Source organism: Marmota marmota, unplaced genomic scaffold (assembly GCF_001458135.2).
Source record: "Marmota marmota marmota unplaced genomic scaffold, marMar, whole genome shotgun sequence".
NCBI lineage: Eukaryota > Metazoa > Chordata > Mammalia > Rodentia > Sciuridae > Marmota > Marmota marmota.
In genome coordinates, this window is record NW_026000048.1 from 13,558,593 (window position 1) to 13,571,711 (window position 13,119).

At 36.1% G+C, this 13,119-nt stretch overlaps 1 protein-coding gene across 1 annotated transcript in view; it reads right to left on the minus strand.

Annotated features, from left to right (window-relative positions):
* Gpr158 (G protein-coupled receptor 158) overlaps window positions 1–13,119 on the minus strand; it is a 480,026-nt gene that overhangs the window by 127,662 nt on the left and 339,245 nt on the right. The window contains exon 6 of the mRNA XM_015495224.2: window positions 11,663–11,731. Within this exon, the coding sequence (XP_015350710.1) occupies window positions 11,663–11,731 (69 nt within the window). The remainder of the gene's footprint in view (window positions 1–11,662; window positions 11,732–13,119) is intronic.

Here is a 13,119-nt window from a genome sequence, read left to right on the forward strand (position 1 = left end):
CTTTAAAAAAAAAAAAGTTGAACAATTGTTTCCACTAGAGCTGAAAAGATTCTCAGCAGCTGATGGGGTTTTCTGGAATATGAGGCTTGCTCTACCCTCAGCATGGGGTTACTAGAGTGAGAGAGTTGATCCTGGAGTTTAGGCTTAAGTATGCTCCAGTCTCTTTGCTAAATGCCATTTGGTCTGAAGATTTTAAATCAGGGCTCCTCTAGGGCCTAGCAATTGCTGGTCCATGCTGGAAGACTGCACCCCAGGAATCCCCTTGTATTCTACTTGTGTGGTGTAGGAGCCATTTCTTAGCCTACTATGCCACCTGTGAACCCCATGATTCCTGGTCTCTGATTCAGTTTCCAAACTCAATCTCTCCCACCCCTACCCATTTGAATTCCAAGTCTGGCACCTCTCTTCCAACCAGTCTGCAAGCAGTGGATTGGAGGGTGATGGGGAAGTCATGTGGGTTTCCTGTAATTACACAGTATTCCCCTGTGTAAACTTCTCTCCGTATTGATTTTCTTCTGATTACTTAGGTACATTCTCTACCATGAAGTGTGGATTTGTCCAGCTTGTTTTTTGAACCAGACTTGGGTATTCCAGAAATTGACTCCTCCAGATGCTGGACTCAGCACTGTGGCTGTAAAATGGTTTCTTTCACTGTCTTCTGCATGCAGGGAGAGATGGAGTCTTCTTTTCCATTCAAGTATATTGTGCAGTGCACATTACTGTTTCAGTTGACAGTGATTCTGATCTCTAAACTCTCCATACCCTGACATGCCTCAGTCCTCCCAATGATGGGGATTCCCTTAATTCCCTTTATGCTTTACTGTGTTCATGGAGGGAATGTTCTAGCTCATTCACCCAGCCTCTGCCATAGCTGTCACACTGGGGATTTACTCCTTATTTTATTGTATTCAATCACCCGCCTCCCTAGTCTGTTTTGAGTGGTCAGTATTAAATTCCAGTAAGTCCCCCCTAATTTTTGTTAATTTACCCACCTTGTTGAAAAGCTGCCTGTTTGCTTTTCTTGGTTTCCCACAATGGAGACAACAGGGAAGCAACATCTCTATTCAACCATCTTCCTGTCTCCTCAGATTAAAATTTTTAGTTAAAATTGTATCCGAATTCATGTTATAGATCAATTGAATTTCAGTCCTCAATATCTGCTCTGACTATTCACATAGATCAGAATAATTCAATAATGTCAAGGTTCAATTTGCTTTATTATAGTTTTACAATAGCCTACATAACTAAATAACTGTAACAGTGATTGCTTCTGAAGAAGACATGCATCCAAACATATATGGATAGGAACTGAATAAGACTTGACAAACAGTTCCATCATATGGAGCTACTCTTCTATTACAGACAGTCATTCTTCTATTCAGGGTATAATAGTTTAGGGAGAAATAGGAAGGCAAATATAATTTATAGCATAGAAACACAAAGTGTGGGAAATCACTGCCAAATATTAGAATGTTGTAGTTTGCTCATAAGTGCTCCAAACCTCAACTACACTGAGATACCACCTGACTCTAATGTAAAACCCTAATAAAATAAAAAATAAAAGAAATAGCCCCAAATTGTAATTTTTGGAGACATCCCAAATTCTAACTTTTGCCTCATCCCAGGTTTTCATCTTATGTTTATGGAAGTGTCTTGGTAGATCTTTTATTCCTTTTACAATAAACAAACTGTTCTGATATAATTCACTTCCTATTCACTGGATCTCACATGCTTTTGACTATTTAGGGGCTTCCCTAAGGACAATATTCATTTCTCTCCTCCATCATAATTTTCCTTCTCTATGAGGCCATTCCATAGCTATGCAAACATGTTATTTTTCTTATCTTAAAAAACATTCCCAGTCCATATTTATTACAAAACCTCTGGAAAGATTTGTTTCTACTTGCTGTCTCCCTCTTTTATCTCCTCCAGTTCCTTGGAATCATAGTAAGACTTCCATCATGTATCACCATGACAAAACTGCTCTGGTCAGGGTCACCTCAACATTATCAAATTCAGTGAAAATTCTTATTGCCCATCTGACAAGATTAATCAGCAAGGCCTGAAGGAACTTACCACTCCCTCCTTCTTGAAACACACGTGTACTTAAATTGGTCCTTCCACTTCCTTGACAGCACATTCCCAATTTCCTTTGCTGGATCCTTTTCACATTCTAGGCCTCTAATAATTAGATAATCTCAGAATTTCAAATAATGGATTCATTAGTTGATCAATAGATAAAAGTTAGAAATGGAAATATTAATTCATTGTGATATACTAGTCTTCTACCTACCCCTCAATTTAAGAATATTTGAGCCAATTAGGTAAAATTTCCCCTCATGTCCTTCTTTGATCTCATTCTCTTCTCTTACTTCTTCATCCTTAATTTTGTTTGTCAACCACTTGCCTTCTTATAATTTACCTCAAAAGCTTATATTTTTCTTTTTCTCTTTCTCCTCTCTCTCTCTCTCTCTCTCTCTCTCTCTCTCTCTCTCTCTCACACACACACACACACACACACACACACAAATTTTACTCTATATAAATGAAATAATATATTACCTGAAATATTATGGGATTTTTAGAATGTATTTCTTAAGGCAAACATTATAGGTATATGTTATATTATCAAAGTCAAAGTTAAATTGAAAGTAGGATTTGGATTAGGACAAGAATGTCTATTTGAATTAACCATATTTATAGTATCCCTCTCTTAGTCCATTCAGGCTGCTATAACAAAATAATATAATTTGGGGGGAGGCTTATAAACTAAACAGTTGTCACAAATCAATAAACAGAATATTATTTCTCACAGTTCTGGAGATGTATAATTATGTCTATGTCTTGGGCCTACATGGGAAAATTCAAGATGTATTTTTATCAGCAAGGGAAAAATATAACCATTGAAAAAAGAGACAAAAAGAGTACTTGCCATGTTTTGCCCATGAGCAAAGACATTAACCAAAAAAAACTATAGCAAGGGAATTAGAAATGAATGAATATTTTACTCTCTTCAGAATTTTTCATGAGAGCTAAAACATTCTGGTTATGACACTGCTGCAGAGACACCATTTCTTTCAACAAAAACCATCTGACTGTCAAATTCTCTATCATTGCCAAAGCCACCATATCTCCTCATTTGTTCCTAAGAAGACAATCTCAGTATCATTCATGATGTTTTCAGTCTACTGCCAAATTGTGATATTTCTGCTTCCACACTATGGCTAAATCTGTCTCCATTTGGTCCTATTAGGAATTCTTTGCAATTGTGTGGTTTATTCTCACATTAATGTCACAAATATTGTTTATTTTAAAATAATGATTTTCTTAACCTCCTTTAAGTATAAAGTTGACATTTGAGCAAAGATTTAAAGAAGATGAGAGAGTTAGTCATGGAGATGGATAGGTTAAGTCTACTTTCAGAAAAAGAAACAATCCATATCAAGGCCACAAGGTGGCATGTTCCAAATCTGTTGAAAGAAGAACAAGAAGGACATAATGTGGCAGAATGAGCAAGACAAAGGGTGATGGTGTTTGAAGAGAAAGAGGCCAAGAAGGGCTAGATGATGCAGGATTTTATATAATATTTCAACAAAGACATAGAGAAGATGAGGAAGTTGTTACATAGATATAGGAAGATAACAGCGTAGGCAAGATAACAGTCTAGGCAAGGGTTTAACAGTGGGAGTGTGCCTTTTCTGATCAAGAACAGTGAAAAAGGTGAACAGGTCATGTAGCTCTTTTAGATCTTTAGATTTTATTCTGAATGAAATAAGGAGCTATTGAAGGGTATTGAGCAAGATTAACACTATCTGCCTTAAATTTTAAGAGAGATTTCTGGCTACTGTATTGAGAAGAGCATAAGAGGCCAAGAATGAAAAACAAGGAGACTAGTTAGAAAACTATTAATACTCAATGATGGTGACTCACACCAGGGTGATAACAATGCAATGAGGTGGTAGGTTCTGGATATGTTTTGAAGGTAGAATCAACAAGATTCCCTAAGAGACTGAATATAAGATATAGGAGAGAGAAGGAAGTCTACAATGACTAATGATTTTGACCTGGACTGGAAGGATGCAATTACTACCAACTGGTACTAGATAGAGCAGGTTAGACAGTGGTAGTGGTAGTGGTAGTGGATGGAATTAGTAGTTAAGTTTTAGATGTATTGAGTCTAAAATGTTTATGAGACTCCATGTAGATATTTTGAAGAGGTAGATGCACACATAAGTCTAAAATTGAGGCAAAATATTTGCGCTGGGGATTTAATTTGGGTGTTGACATGAGAGAACATATTGATCTATGAGAATGGATGAGATCACTAAGAGAAAAAGGATAAAACAGAAGACCAACACTGAATTTCAGTTGCACCAAAGTGAAGGAAGAGGCTGAGAGATGTTACATTCTATTTCAAGAACTCAGCAAGAAGCTTTGTTCCATCCCAGAAATGGTGACTTATTTGCTGAAAAACTAAATTTAGGGGATGGGAAGTTAAAAGTAAACAAATGGATTTTCCTGTAGGAACACAGTGACATCCCAGATTGACAAGAGATTTAGAGACATGTTACCTTTTTTGATATACCTCAGTGGCACACTAGTCAAAGAAGACAGTCAAAACTAAAGTGTGATGAAGGAGGAAGTCAAAACGCCAAATTATAATATGTCCCAAGAATCTGGGCTTCACATGATTTTGAAATGAAGAAGTAGACTATTTCAACCTATTTCTCCTACAGCTGTCCACATGATTTTTCATAAAATAGACACTCATTGAGATGGCTATATTTTTTTTAAAATAGAAAATAACAAGTACTGTTGAAGAGGTAGAAAAGTAGAAAACTTTGTGTTGTTGGTGGAAATGTAAAATGGTGTGACCATTTTTAAAAACAGTTTGGCACTTTCTTAAAAAGTTAAACATAGAATTAACATATGAGCCAAGAATTCCTCTCCTAGGCATATACCCAAGCAGACACCAAAGCAGATACTTATATACCAATGTTTATAGCAGCATAGAGTGAATGCCTATAATTTTATATTACTTCATTATGTATATAGGCTTAACTTTCTTAAACCAGGCTTTCTGTCTTTTCTCAGTTCCCCCATGTGGTCAGTCTAGGTATCAGTCTCATGTAACTGCCTTCTGATGATCACCTCCCTGTGTAACTGGTAAATTCAATCTACTTGATTCACCTCACTGGTCCCATACCCCATGTCGAAAATACAGAGACTAGCAGAGGGCTGCAAAGTTCACTTTCAATCACAGCATGACACCACAGAATGCATATCTGCATGCTCTATACCCAACAAACATAACTCGCAATTGGAAGCCTTCTTGGATAATTCCCAGGACCTCAATAAACGCTTTAGAACCCTACGTGTATCTCAGGCACCCTGTGACAGTACCATCAGCCCTCAGCAGTATCTCTCTTCTCTTGTGTACCTGTGTAAAAAATTGCTTGTACTTCATGTTTTTATTATGCTTCCTTGGGTGTCACACCAAGTGGCACACCTTAAATTAATTTTATCCCCATGAAGAATCTTCAAGACAGTGGCTATTTTGTCAGGAATTAACTGCATATGGGTCAGAAAAGAACCACAAAGGTATCTTCCAATAAAAACAAGCTTCCTATGAGAAAGACATCCTGTCAGGCACTTAGGCATTAGATGGTCCACCAGGGTAAAAGAGTATCCCCTGCAAGACACAGTGTAAACATCCATGACCAATTATTCTGAAGTCCCACAAGGACAGGGCAGGGTTAAATTTCATAGCCACTCTGTACAGAGAAATACAACACAACATTATTCACAAAAGACAAAAGATAAAAAAAAACTCAAGTACTCATTAATGGATGACTCATAAACAAAATGTGGTTTATACAAAATATTCATAAAACTTTTTCAGTCAATGACAGACCATATAAACTATAGAGTTCCATAAGATTATATCATCTAGTGATATAATAATTATCTTTATTGATGTAAGTACACTCTGATTTGTGTAACATGATAAATTTGCTAACAATGCATTTCTCAGAATGCATCCATTCCATCATTAAGCAACACATGATTGTACATATATAAAGAAAAAATATTCAGGCATAAAAAGGAATGAAATTATGATGAATGAAGCAACATGGATAAATCTTAAGAATATTACACCAAATGAAATAAGCCAGAGACAAAAACACAAATCTCACATATGGCACCTGAAATAGGCAAATTCATGGAGGCATCAGAGATGGGGATAAGGAAGCAGAATAAGAAGTTATTGTGTAATGGATACAGAGTTTCAGTTCAGGATACTTTAAAAGTTCTGGAAATAGATAGTGGTGATGGTTGTACAACATTGTCAATGTACCAAAGTCATAGAATTATACTTTTCAAAATTGTTAAAATGGTCAAGTTTTGTCTTATGTCTATTTTACCACAATAAAAATAAATAAATAAAAATCAGAAAGGAAACAGTATAGACTCTGGTTAATACCGAGGGTGATGCAGTAGAAGAGCTTACAATAAAATATCATTATCCAGAAAAAAACAGATAAAGCCTCAAATAAATAATTCCCACAGTCCCAAAGACATTACAAAAAATATGTTCCCTCAGACAAGGAAGCACAAAGAAAAATATACTATAGAAGAGAGAAAGGAGAGGGGACAGTGGGGGGGGAAAGAAAGCAAAAAAGAAATAAAGATAAGATTAGAAAAAGAGAAACAGAAAAAATTGTGCCAAGAGGAGAAAATGAAAATAAATAAAAATATTAATGAGATTTTAAGAATATCAGAATCAACTCAAGCAGAATTAATACAACTGAAAATACTGTAAATGTCATGGAATAAAGACTTGAGGAAAATACACGAAACAAGATAGAAAAAAGACAAAGATATACAATAACCAGAAAGTTTCTTAACATCACACTCTTCAAACTCACTTGAAGGAGGTGGTCTAGATCTCTGATGTACTCTGTTTCCAATGTTTTATCTGGTATTGCTGAACTTCTCTAGCAATTTGAGAATTAAGACTCTCTTATTCTTACACTTTTTACACTATCTTGTCATAAAACAACTATCTCATACAATTGTGTTCACAACAGCATTGTTATGCTCACTAAATTATTTAACTTTCCAATTTCTTTTTTTGTTTTGCTCAGCATTGATTTAAACAGAGCTAAAAGGCACCAAGCTAGATGTATTCTACATCAGCTTAAAAATCTACCTATAAAAGTAGGAATTTCCTACTCTATGATCATCAATCTCAGAACAGAATGGCTACCATTTTTCTCTAACAAGAAACAGGGCTTCATGGAAAAAAGGCTGACTCCAAGACTGGGAGAAGGAAAGGATAAAATGAGTCTGTAATATCTCATTGCACTAGGAGGTGGGAAAGTGCTCAAAGAATGGTGGGATCATCTGAAAAAGATTCAGGATGCAGTTTGAAGGGGCTATCACTGGCCAAATTTGGATACTTTAAATATCACAACAAACAATAATAGTAATGGATTAAACATTTAACTGTTAACTATGTTCTCATTTAACTACATTATCATTGTCTCATTCTCTTGTTCTCCTTATGAGTTATCAATTTTCTGTCCTTTCTTTTCTAAGCTTTATGCCTGGGAACAATATCCTCACATTTTTCCTTTGCATCTGGATGATATATTCTCCTCTGGATGGGCTTTCTCTATACTGGAGTTTTTTTTTTTTAAATCCTAGTTTTAGGCTTTGGGATCATCATAGAAAAAAGATGGTATCTTGACTGACTTAAGTTTCATGTTCCTGAAACCAAGTTGATAATAGGTTGAAACACTTTTTATAGGTAAAATAGTTGAACATTGAAAACTTCAGATAGTTCAACAACATGGTTCATCCAAGCTTATATGAATTTTACATTGGGTTTTAGGGCTACTTTGAGTTATTATAAATTCCCCTGCTTTGTCTTCTGTACTTCTCATTTCCTTGGAGACCTAATGGGCAATGGTGACCAAGAGGCAGAACAAAGGGCTCCCTGGTTCTCTGTTGATGCCATTTGAATCAATACTCTCTGTGCAAGGTATGACCACAGTGAAGACAGAGGTAGATCAGGAATTTAGAGACTAGATTCTATTCTTGGCTCTCTCATTACCTAACTGAGAAAAGTTGGATGGATGGTAACTTCTTATAGCCTCTCTTCTTTCATTTGCAAAATACAGAATTTGAAAAAAAAGATCACCGTGTTAGATGTCCCTTCTAGTTCTAATATTTTTCAGGTTTTTTTTTAATAGTGCCAGGGTTGGGGAGCAACCTGGAAATATGTATTGTAGCCATTTGGTTCTAAGATAAATTTGCTTCCATTGTGAGATATAGATGTCCTTTTTAGATAAGCACATCAATCAACCAAATAAGCAATGCTGCCAATAATTATGATACCAATAATTGTTTCATTAATTCATAAAAAGTCTTTTATATAATTTTATAAAAAATATACACTCTTTTTAAAGTTCTTTTTTCTTTTTTTTATAAATTATGCAGAAGTTTTTAGGTGATTGTGAATATTAACCACTAGTCCATAAATTTGTGGACTGGGAATCATGAGACTCATTTTGAGAATCTGTAAGAAAACATTTTAAATGCTTCAGCTTTCTGCTACCAATTATAACAATGCTAAATTTAGTCAGATTTTGGTTTGTCCTCATCTGCACAATGATGATAATCTCTAATTTGGACTTTCCAATATAAGAACTGTTATGAAATCATCTGTAGTCTAAGATTGCTTAGAAAAGGCAAAAATAACCTTAATTCTTGCAAATCTGAACAACAATATGCAGCATAAAATGAATAAATAGTTCATTGCATAACAGTGGAACAGTGAATATCCCCAAAGCCTCCTTCCATGGAGTTACCCAGCCCTAAATAAAAAATCTATTTTATTCAATTATGCTTTATTTTAAAAAACTGTAATCCTCTCAGTAAGACCTTCATGAAAATTTCTGGGATTGTCCACAATAGGAACTCAGAAAATCAATAAGATTTTTAACAAATAAAAAAGTTATTGGTCACATTTATATGACCAAAAGATTAGGCCTTTTGGTGATTTAGGTTGAGCAACTCTAATCCAAAAATCTGAAATCTGAAATGTTTTGAAATTAGTTTTGGATTTCAGAGCATTTCAGGTTTTGTATTTTCAGATTATAGATGTTCAACTGGTAAAGTCTATCCAAATATTCCAAGATCAAAATCTCTGAAATCTGAAACACTTCTGATTTCAGGGTTACTCAACTTGTATTTGGTTTACTTGATCACCCTCCACATTTAACTAAATACTCTTCTTTCTTACAGCAACACTCTAGTCACAAGGTGTGAACTTCTTTTCTGCAAATCCAGGAAAGACAGTGTATCCTGATCCAATGACCAGATTACTCTTGTCAACAATGCTTTCTATAAGTACACCCATGCATGTAGCCGAAGACTTCAATGTCAGTTACCAAAACAGCATTACCAATATCTCATGTAAAATAAAATCATTCTCCTTTTCAGACTCAATCAATACTACATTTAATCTCTCATCTCCCTGACCCATATTTTATGCTATATCCAAATCTTTCTTAAATAATTTGATCTCTTCTGTCTTCAGAGCATGAATACTAACTTAATTATAAACAAGGGTATCGAGTATACACTTGGAAGCTATCCATTAGTATCTTAAGAAGTTACAAAAAGAGTTTATTTTAGAAAAAATGAAATAGGTAGCTAATTAAACATGAAGTCAGCAGGATAAAATATCCTAATGTTCCTAAAAGCAGAATTTGTTTGGTAAGCCTCCTTCCTTGTTTTCTGAAGTTAGATAAGAACATCAAATGAAAGAAAATTAATAAAACTATAAGGATAGAGTCCTCAGGCACTCAAGTATTGAGGTAGGAAAGAAGATAATAATCAACAAAAAAGGCCAAGATGGAGGAGCAAGTGAAGTAAGTGGAAGAAGAACGTGATGTCCTGGCAGCCTTATCATTTCCTCTATACCTACTCTTCTTTCATATCTCTGACCCTCAACTGATGTCTTAATTCCTAGACTTGGTTAGGTGTCTTTCCTAAGTGCCTCTGCAGAATTTAGCTATGACTCTTAAATTTGTCACATTGTATTATAATTGTACTGACTCATTTCTGCCTGTAAATTGTAAGCTTCTTGAAAGAAGAAATCAAGTTTATCTTGCTCAAAGAATATTCCCAGAAATTATCACAGTGCTTAGCCAACAGTAACTGCTGGACACAAGTTGGTTGAACTGAATTAGTAAAATCAGTACTTATCTTATGATTGCAGACAAGGTACTGCTGTGATAAAATGAGTCTACTATGATACCTAAAGCACTAATAACACACATTTATTTCATTATGTTCATTAAATTTTTATACTTGTTTTCCATAGGGAATTTTCTAGCATTAACTAGTTGGCGTGTTTTAAAGTGTTGATTTAGGTAAAGGGGAGAAAGAAGGAAATTGATACTTAGGGCATGTGTGTGTGTGTGTGTGTGTGTATGTGTGTGTGTGTGTGTGTGTGTTGGGAGTGGTTTCTTTTTTGGTACCAGGGATAGAACCTGGGGGCACTCAACCACTGAGCTACATCCCCAGCCCTTTTTTTTGTATTTTATTTAGAGACAGGGACTCACTAAGTTGCTTAGGGCCTTGCTAAGTTGCTGAGGCTGGCTTTGAACTTCTGATTCTCCTGCCTCAATCTTCCAGGCTGCTGAGATTATAGGCATGCACTATCATGGAACTTATGGTACATATTAAGCCTTATACAAAATATTCCTTTCATATATTATCTTACGTAAACATTTAATTTTCCTCACAAACATGAAATAAAAGTATAAGTAGTTCCATTTTAGGAAAGGAAACTAAGCTTTATAAATGATAGGTGACTTGTCTAAGGTCACCCAAATGTTAAGTCAGGATGTAAATATCTGTAAAGCTCTTATAATACATATGGGTATGTGTATATAAATAAGGAATTTACAGCATATGTGTATATAAGTATGTATATATGTGTGTGGACATATGCCAAAAATATTATTTATGTATAATATACGCATTATATATAATATATTTGTAGATATTTATGTATAATATATGCACATTTATACATAAACAATACACATATACATTTGTATGTGTGTGCATGTGTGAACACACATTGTTACAATTTGAATATAAAATTGTTCACCCCAGAGCTCATATGTTAGGCACTATAGCAATGTTCAGGAGTTAAAAGACTGGATTATGAGAGCTGTAACCTCATCAATGGGTTAATCCATTTTATGAATTAATAATGTGAATAGACTACTGAATTGTGACTGTAGGTAAGTAAGGCATGCATGTAGAAAGCAGGTCACTAGGTCCTTGGACCATATTTCTTCGTAGCTCATGCTTCTGCCTCCAAGCTGCCATGATTGAACAGCTTTCCTCTGCCATGCTCTTCCCTCCTGAGATTCTGCCTCATCTTGGGTTCAGAGTAATGGAATCAGCTGACAATGGACTGAGACTTCTGAAATCATGAGCTTCAAGTAATCTTTTCTTCCTGTAAGCCATTCTTTTTAGGTATATGGGTCACCACAATGAAAAGCTGGCTAATACACACACATACAATACCAGCACAAGAAAAAATGGCTACTTTTAAAATATAATTGTTACTTACCGGAAAGTATAGAAGCAGAGATCCAAAAAGGATTGTTTCCAACAGGATAAGGCCCGATGCTCTGATGCTCTATAAAACATAATAAAAATGTCATTGTTAAGTTTTTAGACATAAAAGAATTTATTCTATTTTGAAAATTCCCCATCCATTAGAACAACATTTATGGGTGAAAATTATATAAATAAATGACAATTATCTAGCAGTCAAGTGGATAAATAATAGAAACATGCAAACAACTATGAAAGTGATGGTAGATTAATGATGCTGCCAGTGACTTCATGGGATTTCATTCTATAAATTTGAATCACAGAGTAGGCTAATCAGCTTATAACACTGCTTTGATAATTCTTTTAATCCAAGAAATTCATACACACAGATATTATCTATATTTCTGAAATATCAGCCACAAGTACATATCAACTGCCAACCCTAAACCACTTGAAAAATACCCACAGGATAGTTTTGGTGGATAAATAAGCACATACATAAGGTCTTAAAATCTAAATGGTACATCTCCCACAATGGTTAATATAGAATTCCCCCAAATCACTAATATGGCTCCACTGTGAATAATATGAATCACATTAAATAACCTAAGTATCTCACATGGTATACATGCTTAAATGTTATTCAGTAGTCAAAATTCAAAAGACTTAATTTTCAAATAAACTCTCCTGAATTTTTGTTTAGTTTTCTAAACATAAATATGTATAATGACCTTAAGATACTTGTTAAGGAAGATGGCCGCTGCGTACGGGGGTTGCTGAAGTGCTGAGCGTGGCGCTCAGAGCAGCGGCTTTAATAGAGATTTTGCACAGTCTGTTAGAGCTCCTTTCACCGTTAATCTGTAGCGAACCACTTTGCCAAGCAGGAGGAAGAACAAAGAGATCGAAAAAGAGACGCTTGGCTCCCGGAAGCTTGGTTGCTCAGAGCCGCGGGCGCTTTGCTCCCATCTGCTTCCTCTTTCGCTTCGCTCCAGGCAGAGAAGCTGAGTGTGTAATCAGCAGTGGATTGTAAGTACCCGAGGCAAAGAAAGCTCAGTGCGCCCCGCCTTTTTTTCTTTTTTTTTTTTTTTGAATATTTTTTATACGGGGAGAGTTTGTGGATTGGGATTGTTGGCGGGGCTGCGGTTTCTGTGCCGAAAATCCACTCCGCGGGAGCCGCCATTTGCTTTCTGCTTGCTGTCTTGATGGCTCTGTATACATTGTCTGGCAGCCGCACCTAGAGGTTGGAGCTGGGCTGCGTGCCGAGCCCTGTCCTCCGAAGGCTGGACTGCAGCCTCGAGCGCCTCCGTGGCCTGTTTGCCGCTGCACCTTCGGGCAGAGCCTGCTCTGGGGTTGTTCTGCACCCCCCTGCCAGGGGACCCGTGCTCCGGAGGAGGGGGACGGAGAGCCGCGGCGGCAGCCGCTTGGGCCCCAGGGGCCGGGCACCGGGCTGAAGAGCTGCGGAGGCCAGGG